This window comes from Miniopterus schreibersii (assembly GCF_964146895.1).
Source record: "Miniopterus schreibersii genome assembly, chromosome: 19".
Taxonomy (NCBI): Eukaryota; Metazoa; Chordata; class Mammalia; order Chiroptera; family Miniopteridae; genus Miniopterus; species Miniopterus schreibersii.
Window position 1 is genome coordinate 30,453,300 of NC_138119.1, and position 21,671 is coordinate 30,474,970.

At 46.6% G+C, this 21,671-nt stretch overlaps 1 protein-coding gene across 10 annotated transcripts in view; it reads right to left on the reverse strand.

Moving 5' to 3' along the window:
• SRGAP2 (SLIT-ROBO Rho GTPase activating protein 2) overlaps window positions 1-21,671 on the reverse strand; it is a 226,992-nt gene that overhangs the window by 20,191 nt on the left and 185,130 nt on the right. For 9 of the 10 annotated variants that reach the window (XM_081120455.1, XM_081120458.1, XM_081120454.1 and 6 more), the window contains exons 11-17: window positions 21,541-21,625; window positions 18,897-18,924; window positions 17,152-17,176; window positions 11,885-11,945; window positions 8,024-8,101; window positions 6,989-7,123; window positions 5,256-5,361 (exon numbers count right to left, since the gene is read on the reverse strand). In XM_081120455.1, the coding sequence (XP_080976581.1) occupies window positions 5,256-5,361; window positions 6,989-7,123; window positions 8,024-8,101; window positions 11,885-11,945; window positions 17,152-17,176; window positions 18,897-18,924; window positions 21,541-21,625 (518 nt within the window). The remainder of the gene's footprint in view (window positions 1-5,255; window positions 5,362-6,988; window positions 7,124-8,023; window positions 8,102-11,884; window positions 11,946-17,151; window positions 17,177-18,896; window positions 18,925-21,540; window positions 21,626-21,671) is intronic. The other variant, XR_013997642.1, reaches the window with a different exon arrangement.

Sequence of the window (21,671 nt, forward strand, 5' to 3'; positions counted from 1 at the left end):
CCCCCTCCTCCATGCTCCCCAACCTCTTTACCTACTTGCCCCTGTTCCCTTATGTTCTGTCTTCCTTCCTATGCAGCGGGTTCTATCTTCTCTCACCTCCTCAAGAACATCACTCTAGCAACTGTCCTTGTCCTCTCCTCCATCATCAGTTTTTCCTCTCTGCCAGGTCACTCCCACCAGCATACAAACAAGCAGTAATACCACCTATCTTAAAAAAGAAATTCTCTTAACCCCATATCCACACCAAATTTCTGTTCCATTTCTCTCTTCCTCTATAATAAAATTCTTTGAGAATTGTCTCCGCTTCTCTGACTCTTCTCCACCTCTTTTGTTATAGACTAAATTGTGTCCGACCTCCAGTTCCTGTGTGAAGCCCTATCACCCAGTATGGTTGTATTTGGAGATGGGATCTTTAAGGAGATAATTAAGGTTAAATGAAGTCAGAAAGGTAGGACTCAAATTCAATAGGACTGGTGTCCTTATAAGAAAAGGAAAAGACACCGCAGCCCTCTCCCCCAGCGTGTACACACAGGAAAAGCCATGTGAGGACACGTTGAGAAAATGGCCATCTGATAAGCCAAGGAGAGAGATCTCACCAGAAACTAGCCCCACTGGAACCTTGATCTTGGACTTCCAGATTCCAGGACTATGAGAAAATAGGTGTCAAGTGCTTACGCCACCCAGTGTATGGCATTTTGTTATGGGAGCCCTAGAGGAATCATACAGCTTGTCCCTCCCCGCTCCCTCTCTTTATTGTGGTAAAATACACATAATATACAATTTATCATTTTAACTAGTTTAAAGTGTACATTCAGCGGCATTTAGCATATTCACAATGCTGGGCGACCACCACCACTGTCTGGTTCCAGAACACTGTCATCCCCCCACAGGAAACCCGGTATCCATTAAGCAGTCACTCCCCATTCTCCCCACCAGCCACTGGCCACATGATCCTGACTATGGAAGGGACTATTTTGGACATCTAGTAGAGATGAAATGATACTATATGTGGTCCTTTGTGTCGGGCTTCTTTCACTAGGTATGATGTTCTCAGGGTCCATCCACGATGCAGCATGTGTCTGAACCTCACCCCTTTCAACGGCCAAACAGTGCCCTGTTGTATGGACCTACCGCGCTTTGTTTATCCGCCATCAGCACCCCTTCTCTCTTGAAATAACACCATCAGGACTGTGCCCCTTCTACTCCACCAAGACAACACTCACCAGATATTCATGCGGCTAAATCATTTCTCAGCCCTTTTCTTAGTTGACCTGTTAGCCCATTTAACTCAGTTACCACACCCACCTTGAAATACTTTCTTTTTGTGGCTTCTGGGACACTGTTCTTTCTCAGTTCTCCTCCTACATCACTGCCCACTGTCACTGCTCAGCGAGGTGTCCCCTGACCACTGTCTATTAAAGAGCAAACCCTCACCCCACCCCTGGTTCTCCAGCCCTTACCAGCTTTACTTTCTCTCTACAGCCCTCACCTTTGGACATATATGTATGTACTTATCAGTTTTGTCCGGCTTCCTCTAAGAGAACATAAGGTCCACGAGGGCAGAGACTTTAACTGCGTAGCACTCATAGATAGCCAGCAACTAAAACAGAGCCTGTACCCAGTAGATGTTTAATAAATATGTGTTAAATAAGTGAATAAATACATGAGCATCTATGAGTCTCCGAGACAATCCAGACACAATTCTACTTGTCCATCTCAGAGAAGCCAAAACATTCCTGTGAACGTCCAAAGAACAACCCAGACAGAATGTTTCCAAACCAGGAGGCATTGAGATTGGTCAGGTTTAGAGGAAGACTCAGCTTTTCTGGACAGCAGCTGGGGCAGTTTTAACCAGGAAAGAGCAGCACCACTGATTCACCCTTTTAGATAGCGGAGCAGTGTTTGAGGACCTGGAGTGGTGCTTCTAGGACTTTCATGTGCATATGACTCACCAGGGTATCTTGTTAAAATAAAGATTCTGATTCAAAGGTCTTGCCGGGGGAGGGAGATTCTGCATTTCTAACAATCTCTCAAAAGATGCTGCTGCTGCTGGTCTGTGCACCTCACTTGATCACCAAGAGACTAGAAGATGATACCACTTGAAATCTGAAGAAAGCTGGTTTCAAAAGGCATGCGGTAGAGTTAGCAGCAGTGAGAAGGAACTATCCACACTTTGTTGGGGGGCTAAAACTCACTGGGCAGTGCAGATGCCACAGTAGGCAGCCTGTAAAATGACCCCATGGTCCCTGCCATGGTATTTACACCCTGGAGTAATTCTCTTCCTCTGAGTGTGGGCTAACTTTAGTGACTCACTTCCAGTGAATGGAAAATGGCAGGAGTGATGGGATGTCACTTCTGAGATTAGGTTACAAAAGACTGTGGCTTCTGTCTTTGGTGCTCTCACGAGTGTGCTCTGAGAGAAGCCAGCTGCCATGGTGTAAGGGAGGCCTCTGGCCAACAGTCAGCCAGGAATGGAGGTCCTCAGTCCAACAACCTGTGAGGAGCTGAATCGTGCCAACACCGCATGAGCGAGCTTGGAGTGGATCTTCCTCTAGTCGGACCACAGCCGTGCCTGAACACCCTCACTGCACCCTCCTGACACCTTGAGCCACAGGCCCCCAACTAAGCTGCATCTGAATTTCTGACCCACAAAACCTGTGACATAACAGTAAATGCTGATAGTTTTAAGTTGCTAAGTTTTAGGGCAATTTGTTACATAGCAATAGATAATTAATGCAGAGACTAACGAAGGATAGTTAACAAGGCCTGCTGGGGAGGCAGGTACCCAGGGCTCGTGCTGTGGATCGTGCGCTCTAAGGGACATCAGGGCAGGAGCTCCCTGCCGACTCCCTACACCTGTCGGTAAGCACACACTCATCACCTGTCATCTTCCCATGGAGGTGGTCTTCTCTATCACCGGTGTCCTGCATTCCACTTATTTTAGGAAACACTGTGATTATTAATGCTGCATCTTTTCAATAAAATATTTCCATGAGCAAGTTAATCTTTTTTTTGTCAGACAAAAAAAATAAAACAAAGGTAATCATCTGAATCAGTGCAATTCCCTGCTTCCTTCAAAAGTGGCCACCATCTCCATGGCTATCTGATGTTTACTCTATTGTTTTCCCCTCCTGGAAGTGCACCCCCCCGCCCCCAATACTTTAAGCAGGAAGGAAACGTGGAGAATGAGAGCCCATTGTGCTCATACACACTCACCCCAGGACCTGCCTACTCCCACCTGCTCAAACTCCAGCATGCTTCTGGCTCTGGGGAGCACAGCAGGCTCACTTCGAGAGCAGCTAACAAGTCAGTGAGAGGAGACAAGGCTGGTGGCCATGAGGGCACTGACTCGAGAGTCATTACCACTTCCGTCAGTCTAACCTGGGTGGAGCATGAACACCCTGGGCGAGTCCTGCGGAGCTCTGAACTCAAAGGCAGCTGTGGTGCTGAGTCAGGGCTTGGCTAATGAATGGAGCAGACACAGCCACGTGGAGGAAGCAGGCTGCGGAGCCAGCACCCTCTGTCACTCCGCAGGGCCAGCAACAGGGCTCAGGGACCATGTGGGTGACTCAGAAAGGTCTCAGGCTGGGGTCACTAACCCAGATGCCTACAGAGCCAGGCCAACTTGTAAGCAAGCAGAGGCTCATGAAATGGTCTCTAAACTTGTATTCCTTTGAAGTAGAGACCAACGAACTAGGAAGGCTCTTCATTTTCACAAAGAAATATGTGCTAAAAAAACCCCAAGCCCCTTGGTCTAATTTTTTTCTCCTTTTCATAGATTCACAGGTCTAGAAAAACCTTTCTCCACTATATACAAAACCATAAAGCAAGAGTGATGATAAATAGCAACTGAATTCAGCCTTGCTATTGGGGAGGGCTGGGGTCTGCGGCGAATGGGGCAGTGCCTGCCTCATCTAGACGGCAGTCCTTACTCCACAGGGAGCTGCTGCCATGTGGGGAGGCACATCCATACTGCCAGACCTAATCATGTTTTCAAGAGAAGCTAGAAATCTAGATATTTTTAAAGTAACCCCCCTGATATTTCAACGTTTCAATATTGCCAAGACACAGTGGACTAAAAGGAAACACATCCCTGGGCCTTATCTAGCCCTCAGGTTGCCCATTAATAACGTCTGGTCCGGCAGGTTGAGGAGATGCTGCAGCGAAAGCAACGTGAAAAGACAGGTGCCTAAGAGAAGTACTGCATGCCCTTGCTTGCTGACTCTGCTGCCACGTGGGGACTCCAATGCCCTGGGCAAGAACACACTGCTTGGAATGGGATGCACCGTCCAAGCCCAAGGTCCCCTCAGACCTCTCTTCCAGCTCACTGACTCCAGGTTTCTCCCCTGAACGTCAAATTCCTATGTTCAGCTGCCTACTTACAATGTCCTCTTGGAGGTCTGACAGGTTCCTCCACATGCCCACATCGGCACCGAGTCTTGATTCCTTCCTCCATGCCTGGGTCTTCCCTAATGCCAAATGGCATCACTACTTCCCTGGTGCTCACGCTAAAAAGGGAGACTTCCTGTCATTCCTCACACCATACCCTGCCCATCAGGAAGTCCTGTCAATGCCATATTCAAACAGATCTCAAACCCGACCCTTCTCGCCACCCTTCATCACCACCTCCCCAGTCTAAGCCACCAACACCCCAGCCGAGATGGCACAATACCCTCTGAAGGGCCTCCCTGCTTCTCTTCACAGCCCTTTCTCTTACAGTAACTCTGCCACGAAGCAGTTGGTGGGATTTTTTAAAAACACATATAGATCAGATCACAATACTCCTGCTTAAAACTGTCCAGTGGCTTCCCAAATCCAAACCCGTTATAACCATGACTCCCAGGGCTTCATAGTCTTGAATGTCCCTGTGGCTCCTTCCTTCATTCCATTTAGGCTGCTGCTTGTACCGCCTCCTCAGAGAGGCCCTTGATGGCCTTTCCTTAGGGTGGCTCTCCCTTTCAGCCCTGCCCCACTCAGACCCCGCACTCTATCCCTTAACTCAATTTCTCTTCTAAGCACTTATTACTACCTGACATTTCTGTTATTATCTGTGTCCTCCCCTCAAATGTGAGCTCAATGATATCAGGGCTTTCATCTCTTATTTTACAATGTATTCTTATAGCCTACATCTGTGTCCAGCACACAGTAGGTGTTCAATAATTGTTGGGCTGGCTGAACTGACATAGGTCTGTATTTAAACTTCTAGTGGCCACAGCCAAGGTCTGATCCAGCTGCTTGCTGGGAAGTCTACTCACTGATTGAGGAAGGCAAAGAGGTATCTCATAATAATCAGAGTGGTTTTGGGCAGAACCAGGAGGACTTTCCGGATGTGCAGAGCTCTCTCCTGCAGGTTGTCCATTGCTGAAAGAAGAAAGCCGTGTGTTACCCTTCACTGTGATGGAGAACCCTTACTATTGGCAGGTGCAACAGAGAGAGTGGCCAGGTCAAGTCCAGGCAACACCGGTGCACTGTGTAAGGGGTTTCATCCCTGTGGCTCCTCGGGGTGGGTACATGCTGGGCTCCAGACACCAATGCAGGAGGCTTAAGGTATCTACTCCTTGGGTACAGAAAGGGTTGGAGAGATTCCGCAAGCATCTACCACCCACTTATTAAGACAACCACGGACAAGGAATTGTCCATGAACCTGCTGTGACTGCTCGACACCCAGCCACGGGGGGCCTAGGTATGAGGAGGGAGAGAGCCTGGGTGGGTCCTGTCCTGCCCGCTCTACACATGCATCACCTTATCCTCTGGACAAGTCTGGCTTATTCCCCGCCACCCCCCTCAGACGAGAGAAACATGTCCAGAGACAAGAAATGGCTACCCCTGTGTAAGCAGTGATGGCTAGAAGGCCGAAGAAGTTTCCTGAGCCTTGTGCTATGAACAGATTCATTACAGGTGTGGCCTAGGCCAGTGGCCTCCATCATGGCCAGCTTCCCCATTTCCACAGTGTGCCTTATGGATATTATGACTTTCTTTTTGTAAAAAAGAAATGGGAAGCAGTGGGTGACAAGCACATCTCCAGGGGAGAGTTGGGCAGCAAGCTATCTAGTACTGTCTCCCAGTCACTTAAGATATTCGACTTGGCCCAGTCTTAGAAAAAGACATGAAACCACGAGGGCCGCATATATTTAATCACCCACAGAACTCATTTCCACTAGACTCCCACAAACAGTGGGTCAAAAATAAAACAAGACAAAAATAAAACAAGAGAGGTTCCTGAATGCTCCGGGGCCTTTTTCTCTGGGGATAACAGGACAGTGCTCACGGCTCATACTGGAAACTAGGTGTGTGGGGGGTGGGGGGTGGGGAATGGAGACCTTGGTGGACCTGGGAAAGGGGTCGCTTCCCCATTTCAAAGGTGCTGCCTTTTCCAGCCTCTGGAGCCACAATCATCGTGTGATTCCACGATGACCTGGTATTAATCCAACTTCCCGTGGATTGTTTTAGAGTAAGAGGCAGAGAGGATCTCAGGAGGGTAAAAGAGACTACACCTCTCTGTGAAAATACACTGCTACTTTTAAATGCACAGAGGGTTTTAATTCCTACAAGAACACTATTAAAGTCTGTGGCAGGGAGGCCGTGCCCTGTTTAAAGCAACATGCAGGAAACAGTTGCGATGCCTACGCCTTCTCCCTTGAAGCGGGGAAAGCACAAGCGCCCACGTCTAAGCTCCCAGTAACCGAAAGGGACTCTGCCTTATATGTGCATATCGATGTATTTTACTGAAGACAGAAAACGCCCAGAGACGCAAAGGAACTTAAGGTGAACCAGGGAGAGAAAACCCTGGCATTCTAACCCAAAGGCCATCCTTCCTCCTCCCGCACCCAGGCTAAGGGAGCCACGAGGAGGAAAACTTCACTGAAAAGCAGGAAGAAAGGCAAACAGTTCTGCAAAGCTCATGAGAAAAGGACCTGTGGGAATTTCTTATCTGTTGCTATAGGGTGCTCTGGCCCGGAGGCCCGTCTGAGGCCGGGAGGGTACTTACTGACGCAGGCCATCAGGTCATGGAAGATGTCCTTGGGGAAGAGAGGGTGCTCCAGCCCCCGGAAGTAAAGCTTCAGGACGCCAGCTATGGAGTCCATGTCATGGTCATTCTGGTCCCCAGCCAGGGGGTCCTCTCCTGATAAGCAACCCCCCCAAAAAGGGAAAGAGAGTGAGAGAGGTAAAACACATAGGATGGAGGGAAGGCAGAGGGGGAGCGGTTGGTCTATTCAAGTCCTTGGCCCAGCCCATCTGCTCTCTGTCCAGCTTGGTGGCCATGAGAAGGGTGAACCAGGAACTAGATAGGCTCAGGGGACCCAGGCCAGAGGAGGGGCACAAGAGTCCATCAGCATAAATTTGATTGTGCCAGACTAGCTCAGGGACATTCCCTATGGGCTGGGGATGGGACACAGCAACTGGCTCTCTCCTAAGAATCATGAAACCAGGCTGGGACTGAGCTCCTGGGGGAGGCAAATGAGGCCACAGAGGCCAGCCCCTCTGCGTAGCTCTCACTCCTCCTGGCCTGCAACAAAGGACACCTACTTACGAGAGAACAATCCTGCTGGGGCTCCCTGTGGAAAATTTCATATCAGATGTAATTAGATTTAATGATTGGACCAACCTCAAATTGAAACTATATATATCCATTATAGTGACGGAAATTGCCAAAGCTTGCCCATTACCTTAATAGCCCACAGAATAATAAATGGGCTACAATGAAGGGGCGCATTAGCCTTGATATTAACTGCCACCAAGGGTTCCGGATGAAGCCATAAGCCACCCAGATACCACAGTTAACTTCTTGGGTTTCGGCAGATCATCCACAGGAAGCAAGACGAATGGGGCTGAGGAGGCAGCTGAGATGGGTGTTGCCATCTCCCTGCACATCTAGGGAGAAATGTCTACAACAGGGCAGGTGCTGGGCTGAAGAGGGAGGCAAGCTGGCTCCCTAACCTCTGGGTACCTCTCAGGGGGAGTGGAGCCAATATTCCAGGGGCCTGGCCCACATTTGGTCTTACCTTCCAGGCTGTTTACTCACCTCTCTCAAAGGCGTTTTTGATGTCATTCACTTCCACCTGGGATCCCGACACCCGGAAAATTCCTTCGTGCTGCAGACCTGAAAAGTCAGGGAAAAGTGACCAAGGAGGAAAAGCAAATTCACATGGCTCCAAGCTTAGCTGCAGGGCAACCTCCGCCAGCCAGTACGTATTTAGGGACCCTTCTCCCTTCAGGCCAAAGAAGAAAACATGGCAGGGCTGTTGGAAAAGTCACTGGAATGGATACAAGGCATTAATGGAAAGAGCATAGTCAGAAGCTTCGGGGAAGAGGTGTCTATACCTGGCTCCATTTCTGACTCCTAGGGAGACTATGAAGCAGGTTTCCTTCCTCCACCTTTATTTCTGTTCCCATCTGCAAAGGGGGGAAGTGACCCTCTAGCACCTTCTTATCACCCAGGATCAGGAACAGGAACCGAGGTTGCTTTAGCTATTCTAACACTAGGTTGCTCTAGGGAACAATACTTTGAATACTTATGAAAAAGAGAGGACATGGAAAGGCAAGTGGTCAGTTAACAGACAGAATTGCCAGGCACTGTGCTAGCCACTGGTTCTTGACTGCAGCTTTACTCTAAAGACAAACATGCATGAATGTTACACTGTGATAATGTCCGTGAGAACTTTGTCTTCTTGGGTTGGAGTAGACATAGTTATAAAAAATAATGCATGTGTGGTGATTGCTGCTAAGAAATGCTCTCACATAAATAAATCAACTGGTTCTCACAACAGCCATGTTAAGTAAGGTAGGGGTAACCAGCAGTCCCATTTTCTAGATGAGGGGACTGATAAGCTATAACCAGCCTTAGGTTGCCTAGGCGATAAGAGCCAGAGCCAGGATGCAAACCCAGCCTTCTGGCTGCAATGGTGTACTCATTCCTGAATGCCCGGCCTGTGGGGCCTAATAGAGTGAAAGTGTAGAGGACCAGAACCCATTTGTTAGTCTGAACATGGTTATGGTTTGTAGAGAGCACCACACATGCAACTGCAGACCTGGTAAGGGATCCAGGAAGCACGTCTGCATTAGTGCTGGCCCAGGGTTGGACTAAACTGCGTCTTTAATCACTCAGGCCTGCCCAGCCCAGCCCAGCCTTTCTCAGGAGCCCTGCGTCTCAATCTTGGGGATTTTGCCAAAGTCTCTCTGTTTTGGCACAACCCCTTGAAAATTTTGACGTCAGAGAAATCTCAAACAAATTTCTTTTTAGGAAAGCAAAAGAGAATATTACTACATTTTGCCCATTGTTTTAGAGCTACCCTCCTGGTGAGGGGTGACTGAACTCTATCAGCTAAACCATGGAAGGACTGAACTCCTGAATCCAACTGAGGCAATATTAAGAAGTAATCAAGGGAGCCCAGCCAGTGTGGCTCAGGGGTTGAGTGTCCACCCATGAACCTGGAGGTCACAGTTCGACTCCTGGTCAGGGCCCATGCCCATGTTGTGGGTTCGATCCCTAACAGGAGACATGCAGGAGGCAGCCGATCAATAATTCTCTCTCATCATTGATGTTTCTAGCTCCCTCTTCCTTCCTCTCCCCCAAATCAATAAAAACTTGAAGAAAAAAAAAGCAAGGAAAATTTAATTGCCTAGCTTGTAACAGGACTTGAGTTCTCTGCACCTTTAAGGGAAACTCTAGAATGTTCTTCACAGCATGGGAGGCATGTTAAAACCCCTTTAGTACCAATGTCATATCATCATATTAGTTACCAATAGGGTGGAACAGCCACATATTTAATCAGAAAGTCACACACCCAGGAAGGTGTCAAAACCACAGTAGAATAAAAGGAAATGCCATCTCAGAGACCAGGCATCTGGGTGCTTTTTGGTAAATTAGACTATGAAGAATAAGCTGCCTTGGCCATGGGGCCCAGGACAAGAAACCAGAGGGGAGTTTATTGGAAATTAGGCAGCGGGTCTGAGACACATGGAGGGCCCTTTCAGTCAGGTTTTTGTTTCCTGTTGAGAATCTATGCTTCAGAAGGACCACTCTGTGTTCTTGCTCAAAAGACAGAATCTTTAGTACCTAATCTAATGATTCCAAATGTAGGAACATTAATTAACGGTCAGTTTCCAGAAAGGAAAGAGGAAAAGCAGTTGGCTTTTTATTATAATGCAGGTAAGTCCTCAAATAACCAACCTGACACAGCCATGATCTTTTTCATTTTTCTGTTAGTATAAAACTAATCGGACTTGGGCAAGTTATTTGGAGATGGCACAAAACCTTCTGTTTTGTCCTGGACCCAGCCGTGGCCAAGCACTGCTCTCCCAGAGAGTTCTTGCAGTGGCTGCTACTCCGCCTCCTGCTCATGCTATTTCACTCCCTTCCTCCTGAAAAGGATGCGTTTCCCCAGACTCAGTCTTGCTTTTCTTTATCTCCTTTCTCTTTTGCATCTTCCTGGGCCACCCTTACCCACCACTTACAGCTTTCTCATCTGTATAATGGGGCTATAATACTTGCCCTCCAGGGGATAGGAAAATAGTAACAACGTACAGACTCCAATAGCTAGCGGGCCACGAACACTTCTGAACTGACAAAAGTTATGGGCCCCACCCCCATTAAGTGCACATACACAAAAATTTTAATTATAGTTTTTAGGGGGTTCAGGGATACCTTGAGTCCCTATTTGGGGAAAAAGTTCGATCTAACTGAACAAATGTTCTTTTGAACAACTACAGTGTACTAAGTTTTTTTTTCTTTTCTTTAAATCAACAATATATTTATTCGTTCAATTCTGGAATACATATAAAATAGCTTCAGAATTGCTAGCCCACATCCCCATGATAAAAATAATGACCGACTACTGTGCAGCTCTCTTTGTCTTTAGACCTACACTATCTAGTCAAACTACCGTTTTCGAAAGTTTCTCAGGGTGGTTATGTTATTTATTTGTAACGCAGTTAGGTTTTTTCGGTTAGTTTGTTTTCCACTTGGGGTTTTACTCCCATCCTTGTTTTAGTCATGTTTATTTATCTTTTAAGTATGAGGAACACTGATGCAGTTCTAAAAGTCAAAATTATACAAAAAAGGACACAGACACATGTCACTCCCCCTTCCCATCCCCATTCTGTTCACCCCCCTCCACCATCCACATAGACAGCCAATTAAATATTAGCTTCTGAATTCATCCTTCCTGCATTGCTCCTTGCAGACGTGAGAAGACACACGTATATTCTTATACTTCTTCTTTCTTGCCTGAAAGGTAGCGTGCTTCATTACTTTTATTTTATTGGTTAGAGAGGGAGGAGAGAGAGAGAGAGAGAGAGAGAGGGCGTTGCTGTTCCACCTACTTATGGGGAGCGAAGGAGCCAGCTCCCATAGATGCTCCAATGTGGGCTACAACTTTAAGACCAGCTATCAACTGAGCTCTTGGTGATGCTGAATCCAGTGAGACCAAATCAGAACAAAAATGGAATATTATTAGGAATCAGTGCAATGTTACGAAGCTGTTTGCAAAGCTGTCTGATGCAAAGAGCCAATGTGACACAATGGTGGAGGCCGCGCACTGGGAGACACCGCCACGTGTGAAGACGGTGAGTAATGGTGAAACTACCGTCACACATGGTGCCAGCCGTGCTAATTCCCGTAACAGCTGTCATCTAAAACTCGCAAGCTGGAAGAGGAAGTGTGGTAAGTGGCTGAGGCATCTTGGGTCAAAACATACGATGTCTTTCTCACAATGTCTACATGTGGCCATTATGAGGTAAAAAACATTACATGAGCAACTAGGACTTTACTCCTTTTCTGAGAATGTCGGGATGGGAAGTCAGTCTCTACGCTGACTGTTGAAAGAATTCCTGGAAGTTCTTCCCAGCTCTGTACAAATATGGGCAAGGCTAGAATCCTGCTTACCGTGTCTGCTGATAAACCGGATGCAGCTTTCCACCACCAGAGGAATTGCCTGGCTGGAATCCTGAAAAGCCAAAGGGAAACACAACATTAGGACCTTTAAATAGGAATAGCCCAGGGCCAGAGAAAATGGGCCAAAGTGTGAGGAACTTGTCTCAGCTGATCAGTGGCTGGTCTACAGAGAGGCATCCGGCCTGTCATTTAAGAGCCTGTCCAGAGCTCATCACAACAAGCTGCTTGGAATGCCACAGGTGCCTTAAATCCAGCATTTCCTATATGAAATTTACCATCTTTTATCCCAAATCAGATCTCTACCCTCAGCCATCCAATCAATATTTTGTCGTCTGCCTCCTAAATCTCTCTCAAATCCATTCCCTTCTCTGTTGCCACCAACCCAGTCTGATCTGTCAATATCTCCATTCCCACCCTGTTGCCTTCCAAGCCTCGCTCTTCTTTTCTATAGTGGTTAGACGATCTTAAAAGTGTACATGCTGTATCCTCTCCAGGCTAAACTCTTTGAAAGCCTCCTCTTACTCTGTTCACACAGCGTGCATATCCAGGTTCCTGCCTTTGCCTCCAGTTTCATCTCCTGCTTTGCCCCCAGTCTACACTGGCCTTCTTTCTGTTCCTCAGATCAAGTCCTTCTTGTCAATGGCTTTGCATGAGCTGCTCCTGCAGCTGCTCCTCACCCGGGCGCCTGCCCTTAGTCTCAATGTAAGTAGCACACTTTCTCAAGGATGCTTTTCTGGACTCCCTAGATGAGACTAGGGCCCTGTCTACAAGGGTGTCAGCACCTTGAACTTGGCCCTCACAGCCTTGTGACTTAATTGTGTGGGTGTGAGTATTTGTTTGCATTTGTCACCACTACAACTCAAGCTCCACAGGGCAGACCCTATGTCAACTCTTGGGTGTCCCGTGCAGGCCATGATGTTCTCACATAGCAGGTGCTCAATTACTATCCATTAAGAGTAGTAGAATGAACCAATAGGAACACCAGAATGAGAGTTTGGGGTAAAAGGTAAGAAAGAAAAAACCCAGATCTTGGTAATAGTGCAGACTAATTGGTACTAAGCAAAGAAGCAGGCCTCCCAGATGTCATTTTTGCTCTGCCATTTTGCTATACAACCCTGAAATTTATTTAACTTCTTTGGGCCTCAATTTGGTATCTACAAACTGGGGAGGGGATTGGTGGTGAGGAGAGTAATATTTCCTATTGGTACATGAACATTAGTACTTAGCATTTACAGAGGAATTTATAGGTGTGTTGGGCCATGTACTAAGTGCTTTAGATGGATTGGTCCTGGCAACAACCCTATGGGGCATATATTACGATTACCCTCATATGACAAATGAGAAAACAAAGGCTTAGTGAGGTGACATAACAGTTAAGTGGCAAAGCCAGGATTCAAACCCAGGCATTCTCCTTCTGAGACTGAAGATCTCTCTACCACCCATACCGCATCCTAGGAATTGGGCAAACATTGCCAGGGGCATATATCAAATGTTGCTAAAAACCAGTAGGGTTTTATAATGCAACTAAACACAATGATTCAGCCATGGGGAAGAAAGGGATCAGACAAGGGACCCCTAAACCTAGTCAGAAAGAGCTGTAAATGTTTAGGACAGAGACTGTACTCTCAAGTGGGATGGGTCCTGTGGCTTCTGCCCCTTTCATTCAGTTGGCCTGTGCCCCTCCTCCCTGGCTCTGAATTTCCAACTGTAACCATGGGGCTTGGCCACTTTAAGGAAGCAGCTGGGCCTCAGGAAGAAGACAGGCCGAGAGAAGAATTGGCATGGCCTCTAGCTCCCAAGCTTACTGGGAACCCAGGGTGCTGACAAAGGGAATACTGCATGGGCCAAGGTGGAGATGCAGTCAGGAAGGTCTTAGTGACCAAATGCTCATCTTCATGACCCCCAAACCCATCTGCTTCCTCCAGCTTTCCAGCTACAGTAATCAGTGTCTGCCCTCTTCTGCCATCACTGACTTCTGCCAGTCAGCCCGGGCTGCTCTAGAGTTAAACCCTTGTCAGTTCTTCCATATACTAATGAAGAAACTATTTGAAAATAAACTCCCTCAAAACCATTTTTGGAAGTCTTTTTGTTTACAAATGTTATATTTTTTTATTTACAAACAGTAGTAGCAGTGACAATGAGGATAGTGATATGAAGGTTTGCAAAGTTTTCCTGGTCCTAGGTTTATAAATAAAGACCCAGAGGGAGGGAGCTTGGGGAGCTCACAAAGTTGCTGACTTCAACAAGTTGAGTGCAAAATTTTGCCTAGATTTGCAGGAAATAGAATAATGGTAATTAAAGGGAAGTATATGGGGTTGCAGGAAGCAAGGATTAAACATATTAACCTGCATTTCCATAGTTAGGAGTATGTCAGAAGTAGCCTGGAGAGGCAATCTGTGGGCAGACAAGAGTGGGCCAGAGATGACTTGGCTCATTGCAGAAGAGTCTTCTCCTGGGCCATACTGCTCCAAGGGGGCCCAAGAAAGAGTCCAGTAGGAGCAAAACCTGGGCAAAGTCATGAAGGCTTCAGACCCTCCTAAGGAGCTCCAAAGACCCTCACTTCGCCATCGATTTTGCACACAGCTGACAAGGCAGTGTCTCTGTGTGTTCTTATTCAGTGTCTGTCTCTCCTTTTCTTCCTCTCTCCTTCCCTCCTCCAATATTAGAATCCAAGTCAGTTTAATTCTTTTATTTATAATATTTTTGGTCCTTTAATTCCAGGGTTGGAAGGGGCCTTTTTAAGGACAACTGGGCCAAACCCCCATTCAATCAGATTAAGGAAACTTTAAACCAAAAGCGAACAGAGAAAGGTAGCAGGCATAGCTGGAAATAACAGTAAAGCAGAAGTCCAGGAGCAAACAATCAGGAAGGTGGACAGATAATGTCAAAATAATTCATTGTTTGGCATAGTTTCTCATGTGTGAGAGTTAGGATTTTTGCCAGGAGCTGATCTCTGTTATATTTGTAAGATTTCCCTTTTCTAAGGGGGAAAGTACCACTTGACAACTGATTAGATGTGGGCAATGAGAAGAAAAGAGGTGCCAAAGATAAGACTTGGGGCTTTGGGGCTGTGAAGAACGGACGGTCCCAGTAAGAGACACAAACAGGTTGGGGAGGTGCTAAGGAAGTTAAAATGTGGTGGGGAAGGTGAGGAGACTGATGCTGAGGGCAGGAGGTGCTATCTCAACTCGCAACGCACGAGCAGCAACGTCCAACAACCAGTTAGGAGTGAGATCCAAGACTCAGTCTGTCAGCATTATGGACACTAAGGAAAGGAGAGAAGGAGTCCCTAAGGAAACAAAGTGAGAAGGGAAACAATATGAAGAGAAAATAAAAGAGGGCCAAGCCTCGGGGAAATGCCTGAATTTACAGGCCTGGAGAAAGAAGGGCCAGTAAAGTTGGGGAGTAACAGGAAAGCGGAAACACTGGGTTGAGGGGAGCAGGGAGAGCTTGGGAGCTGCAGCTGAGGCATCCCCTTTTGAAGAAAAGTCTGAGATGGTTTGAACCTAGTCTTTGCTAGGGTCAAAAATGACTGGAACCCATTAGGGGCTCTTGAAAACAAAAGCTACCAGATTCTTCCTCTTGTTTGGCTGATTTGCCATAAACAAATATGTATTTATTCCCTGGGTACTTACTATTTACCCTCATGACTATCAGAAAAGCACTTTACTAATCCACCATTAGGTTTGAGCTGTTGGACAAAAACTGGGGCAGCAGAATGAAAACAAGGTCTTTATTTGATTGGGGCTGTTGGGGTATCCTGGAAGTCTCATGCAAATCTAGCACCAGGCAAATATGCTTGGCCTGCAACTGCTTAGGTGCAGCAGGATGCAAACCAGGTGGACGCCATTCCTCTCCACGGTGAGTCCAACCAGGTGTGCGAGCCACCTGCCAGACACTGGTGTCCGGCACCCCCGCGGCCAGAGCGCAGGCCGCGAGGCCCTTGGACATACGCCCCATCTGTGAGTAGGAGGCCCAGTTTCAGTCCAGGAACCAAAGGCATAAACTTCAAGTTCAATCCTGTTCTTAAGTGTCGAAGGAAAAATAGGCTTGCTCTCTCTTTAAGAGGTTCACCTATTAGTTTTAAATGTACTAAGTTACCCTGGGAGTGACTCCATTCCTGTCATTTGAAAATGAAATTATGGGAGAAAAGGGAAGAAGAAAAAAATTAAAGGAACAAGAGGAAAGGGGATTGCAATGAACTTTTCATAATTTTAAAAATATGTAATTAGAAGGAAAAAAAATAGCGACAGCAAAGCTAAGACAAGTGAGGGCCATGGCACCTAAGTTTCCCAGCTGGACTACCTGGCCAGCCAGAGCCAGATCGGCTGAAGACCCTGCTGGGGCGGCCGACACAGAAACCAGGTGGCCTCTGTGTTTCATTATCTCTCTGTGGCAACAGCCACTGTGATTTACCTAAAATGATTTTTTAAAGCCTGAATCAGCTTTCCCCTGAATGGACATAAAGACATTTTTGAGCTCTCCCCACCTCCTCCCTGCTAACTGCCTACCACATAACTGGTATGAGCTTAGGAGATACAAAATCACTTAAGTATTTGCCATAAAGAATAAATCCGGAAGTCAAATTTGCTACTGCAAAACAGAACTCAATTAATTTCTTTATAAACAAGCCCAAGTGCTGTTTAGATTACCCCTTGATGTGGATTATCCACCCACTGCTTTCTAAGATCTCTCCTAATATGGGTAATGAGAGCTAGCTGCCCAGTGTTGGATTTTAATCCAACACTGAAGATCATGCACAAAATTGACGCTCAGTATCTCTGCCTGCCTATCAATCCTAGGCCAGATTTCTCTGCATTTTTAGGATGTCTTAGAAATACACCTAGGATGACCATACCACTAGAAACAAAAATCTGCAAACTTAAAGCAAGAATGCCTGGTCTAGGTGACTGGCTGCCTTCAGTTTCTGCCATATTGGTACATGTGTATGAGTGTGAGGCCTCTCTCATGGTCTTCTCAAGGACTGACACCACAGGCCATTCTGGCACAATCTGCCACAGTCAAATCAAATGTCACTATGTAAGAGGAACAAATCAGAAAGATCATGGCCACTCCACCTAAACAAGCTAAATCAACGAAGTTGCCATAATATTAAGCATGCTGTGACTAAATGGTACATTCCAAACACAAGCAGGAAGTCAGAGAGTGTCTGTCTTGCCTACAGTGGAATTCCATAAATGTCTGTGGGATGTTCTCATTTTCACACCAGACCAGACTGGCTCTTACTGGGCTCTTACCTGCTTCCTCACGGTTGAGCTACGCCTGCGGTTGACCCCACAGAATCAGAGAGGACCAATCCAGCAAAAGGAAGAAAAGAGAAAATGGGGTTAAAAACAGTCTGTTCAGTGGTTAATGAAACAAGTCACATTATTCAGCTAAAACCCAGAAATGGCTAAAAGACTCGATAAGTTACTTTCCAAATAAAGCCCATTAAAGCTCTTTTCACAAACGTACAGAGGTCCCTGCTTTCAATGTCTGCCACCATTCAAAATCAGAAGAGGAGGGAATTAATTCAGTTTGCAGTAAAAAAATACTTGGGCTGACAATAAGAAGATCTCTCTGCAAGGAAACACTAGTAAACACCAAAGGAGACTATAGTTTTCTCTCTTGGAAATACTTAGGGAAAAGAGAGGGAGAGATTTTTCTGAAATTTAGAGGATAGAGTGTCCAGACTTGGAAGGAACCTTGGTGATCTTCTGGGTCAATGCTTTTTAAGCTGTGGTTAGCCTCAGAAGCCTTTCTCCAAGGGAATCTGACTCAGAGGCCCAGTGCTCCAAGCAAGAAGAGCAGTGCTGCCTTGTCTTGAGTGAAGGTAGGGACTAGGGCCTGGCTACTGGGTTCCCTCTGCCCCTTCCATCAGGCTGCCACTGATGAACCTCTTTGGAATCTCAGAGCTCCTCATATCTAGTGGAATGTTCTTTCTTGTCTTATAGATGAGAAAACTGTAGTTCAGTGAAGGAAAAGAGCGGCTCAACGTCACACAGTGAAATAACACAACATAAGGGAATTCAACTTATACTAAGACTATATCACCAAGAAGATACATTCCACAGAATTCTATTATCCTGGTTCCCTCCAGTCATCAAGATTAATGGGACCTTTATTGTAATCCACAATGACAAAACGATGAAAGCCAAATGAAGCTATTTCCAAATAACGAGCCCATGATTGTAAATGGCCTCATGATTATTGTGTGTGTTGGCAGATATAAGTGGTTGATATAATGGGCAAACTCAGGATCTCTAAGGAGTCCGGCCCATTAAAGCTCTTTTGCCAGTTAAATCAGCACATTTTTAGGTATGTGAGAACTGCTGGCTGAATGAAGGTCTTGCTCTGCCAGCTCACGAGTTTTCTCATAGCAGCTCCATAACGGGGAGGGAAAATATTTGGCTGGGGTGGGGAAGGAAGGGAAAGGCGGGGAAAGACTGGGAGGGCTGCATACTTGTACATCAGGCCAGGATTTCTACCAATGCAATGCAATGTTTGGCAAGCCAATGCAATGTAATATTTCAATATCCAACAATAGTCACTAATAGGGCTGTCATCTGTGCATTAAAAAAAAAAATCTCAGATCAAATGCTATCTCCTGATCTTCCTGCTAGGGTCAGAGACTTCCCAAAACCCACATGTTTAAGTCTAGAAGCTAAGGTTAGGTTACCAGGATCCCCCTCCAGAGTTGAACTTTCTTTTCTCTGCAATGTAGTGGCCTCTGGGAGTCTCTGGGACTATTTCTGCAAACGATAACTCCCTTCACTCAGTTCTGCTCAGGGCTTTTCCTAAGTCACAGCAAACCCCACTTCCATTTGGGGCCAGGTGGGGTCAGCAAGGCAAAGAGAAAAAGCAACCTCTGCCCTAGGCCACTCCTTTGCAAAGCCATCCAATGCCTTTGCAACTCGACTCCTTGGCTCTTTCCCAGGCTGGGATCCCTCTACCCATAGGCTTCTTGTCATCTCTTCCCACGGCTGTCCCAAGCCACACATACCTGGCCAGACTGCAATCTGTCCTCTGACCTGTAGGAAAGACAAAAGCAAAAAGCACATGTTGAAGCACAGGGATGAAAGAGTGGGATTTGCTTCTAGGAATCACCATGTCTGCCTGTCTCCCCAGAGAACCACCACTAGTATCATAGCATGACCAGCCTTCAAGGCAAAAGAGAAGAGAAGCTCCCAGAGCCCCTTTCTGGGCAAGGGTTGCTTTTGATATTTGTTCCCAACCTAGGGCTGGTGGTGTCCCTAAACCTTAGATTTGCCAATTCTGCTTCTCAATGGGGTGGATTTAGGGGAATAGAAAGGCAGACCACAAGTTAGAGAACAATATTAGAACCTTCTTATAGATGAGATTTGGCTTTTCTTCTGTGTATACTTTGTGTGCATGTGTGTGTGCGTGTGTGTATGTGTGTGGTGAGGAGGAAGAGACAGCGAAGGTATCGAAATTCTAGTTTTAAATTCATACTAAATTCTCCCATTAGGATGGGCTGGGGTGGCAAGAAAAAAATGAGATTTAATGCTGATATTGCTATAAAACTGTGGTTCTCAATTCAATAGTGGACGCTAATACTAAATACTAAGTTTAATGGGTCATAGCCAGCTTTAAAATATGGAATTGAAAATCTCAATGCTCGTAAGAAGTATTTCTATGTTTTTTAAAAATACATATGAATGTGTGCACGGGCCATGAAGTAATCTAAGTTGCTTTCTTTGGGTCCACAGTTAACCAAGCTTGGTCTGTAATAGGCCTATATTAGATAAACCAGGGAAAACCCAGCAGGCGCCGAGTGGATGAGCTTCCACACTCCTCATCTGCGCTCTTGGAAAGGCAACTCCAAGGGCTAAGAGAGGGCAGGGCTTTTTCTTGCCTTTAAAGGTTGCTAATTGTTGATTACAGTTCAGCTCATCTTGAACAACACCCTCCCCCACCCCTAAGAGCCTCTCATTACTAAAGGCTCAGCTTTCATCTGCAAAAATGTTATTCTGAGGCATTATTTTCAACATCTGGCCCATTTCCATTCTGGAATATTCATACACATCAATTATCTCTCTGTGGCAGGAACAAGGGGCTCTTGCGTTATGGTGACAAATACATACAGAAGGCAGGGACATGATGACTTGCACAGAGGAAGATCTATAGCTATTTGTTTCCTTTTTGCCAGAACTTGTCACATTCAGATGAAGGCAATTTGTAGCGCCAACCTTCGGCCCTCCACAGTAGCACATTTGGTGCATACGCAAACCCATTCTCTCTCACACACAGGCTCCCCCCAGCCCCCACCAGGCCCTGTTCCCCATCTCACTTATGGGCTCTGCTTCGATTATCGTGGCAAAAAGAAATCATGGTTATAAACTTGCTTCAAATAGTTCTGGGCTTTCTTTCCTCTGATTCCCCATGGAGCAATCTGATAACCCAAGAGTGAAGATTTTCTATAAGCAAAGTTTGGATCTCAATGCCCAAACCTGTTCAGCATAAGTCTCTTGGGTGGTGGGAGGAAAGAGAACAGAAGTTACCTAACAGGCTTTCTTCAAATAAAAGAAAATGTCCCCCAAAAATCACAAGATCAAAGACTTTAGAGATAAAAGAATCATCTGGAGGAAATCATCCAGGGGAGCAGAAGGACAGGGTAAGAAGGGTGGGTAGGCGGCCCCGGTATGAAAAGCAGAGCAGATTCCGGGGCCAATGAGCCAAGGAATGCTGTGCACTTTCCTATACTCTGCGGTGCCTGAAGAGTGTTCAAGATTTTATTCTACAATCTTAGATCTTTGTATCAGTGCAGGTTTGCCTTTCACTGGTGTTACCACAAATGCCCCGCAGGCTCCCATTTCCCATCTTTAAGTGAGATTAGTGGGGCAGGGAGGAGGGGCCAGCATCAGAGGCATCCCCAACCTGGGAATCCCATTAATCATAGGATGCTGAGAGGCTGGGCAGGGTGCCAAGAACCCCAGGGAAGCTTCTCTTTCAACCTTCGCCTTCTGTTTGACAGCTGAGGAGAAAAAGGCCAGAGTGCCAGTCCCGTTCTCTGCTTTGCTACTTCCCAGGGTCTGGTTAAAGTCATACTATGAGACGAGACAGTCCATTCAAGTACCTTGGCCTGAGCATTGCCAAGGCAGGGAGAGGGCTGCCATGTAGCATCAGGACTGCTCAAAGCAGAAGGAAATCGATGCTCTATGGTGATGCCACAGGAAGCAGCAGTCTGTTCATCACCTGTGCCTTTGAAAATCCCCTCCTCTCCTCAGAGCAGCCTGTGAAGCTCATCTCTCCCAACTTCCTAGCATCTTGCTCCAGCCTCAGTCCTGCCAGAGGAGCTGAGAGTTTTCAAAGTGTCTGGAGAGTAAGTAACTCCTCGGCCCCTTCACCCCAGTCATAGAGGCGGCGCAGGAAGGGGACTGGGTAGAGCAGGCACGCTCCATTTAAACAAATAGATGGTGCACATTAATGCTTCATTAAGCACTGGCCTTTTCCCATCACTCAAGCAGTCACCTGGGGAGTGTGCTTCCATATCACACAGGCTAGAAAAAGAAATGGATTCACATAACCAGATCAGGCTCACTTGGCTTAGCGTGGAGGTTCAGCAATACAGCCCAGGCTCGGCCTTCCCCTCAATGCCAAACCGCCAGCAGAGCCCCCCTACTCACTTTCTCCCAGGGTTTTCTGGAGAAGGTCGTGCTTGGCTTGTAGCTTGGTAATGAGGTTCCTGCCCTCCAGGTACTCCTTCATTTTCTGTAAGGAAAGAGACAGAAAAAGAGCAATCAGACTCCTGAAGACA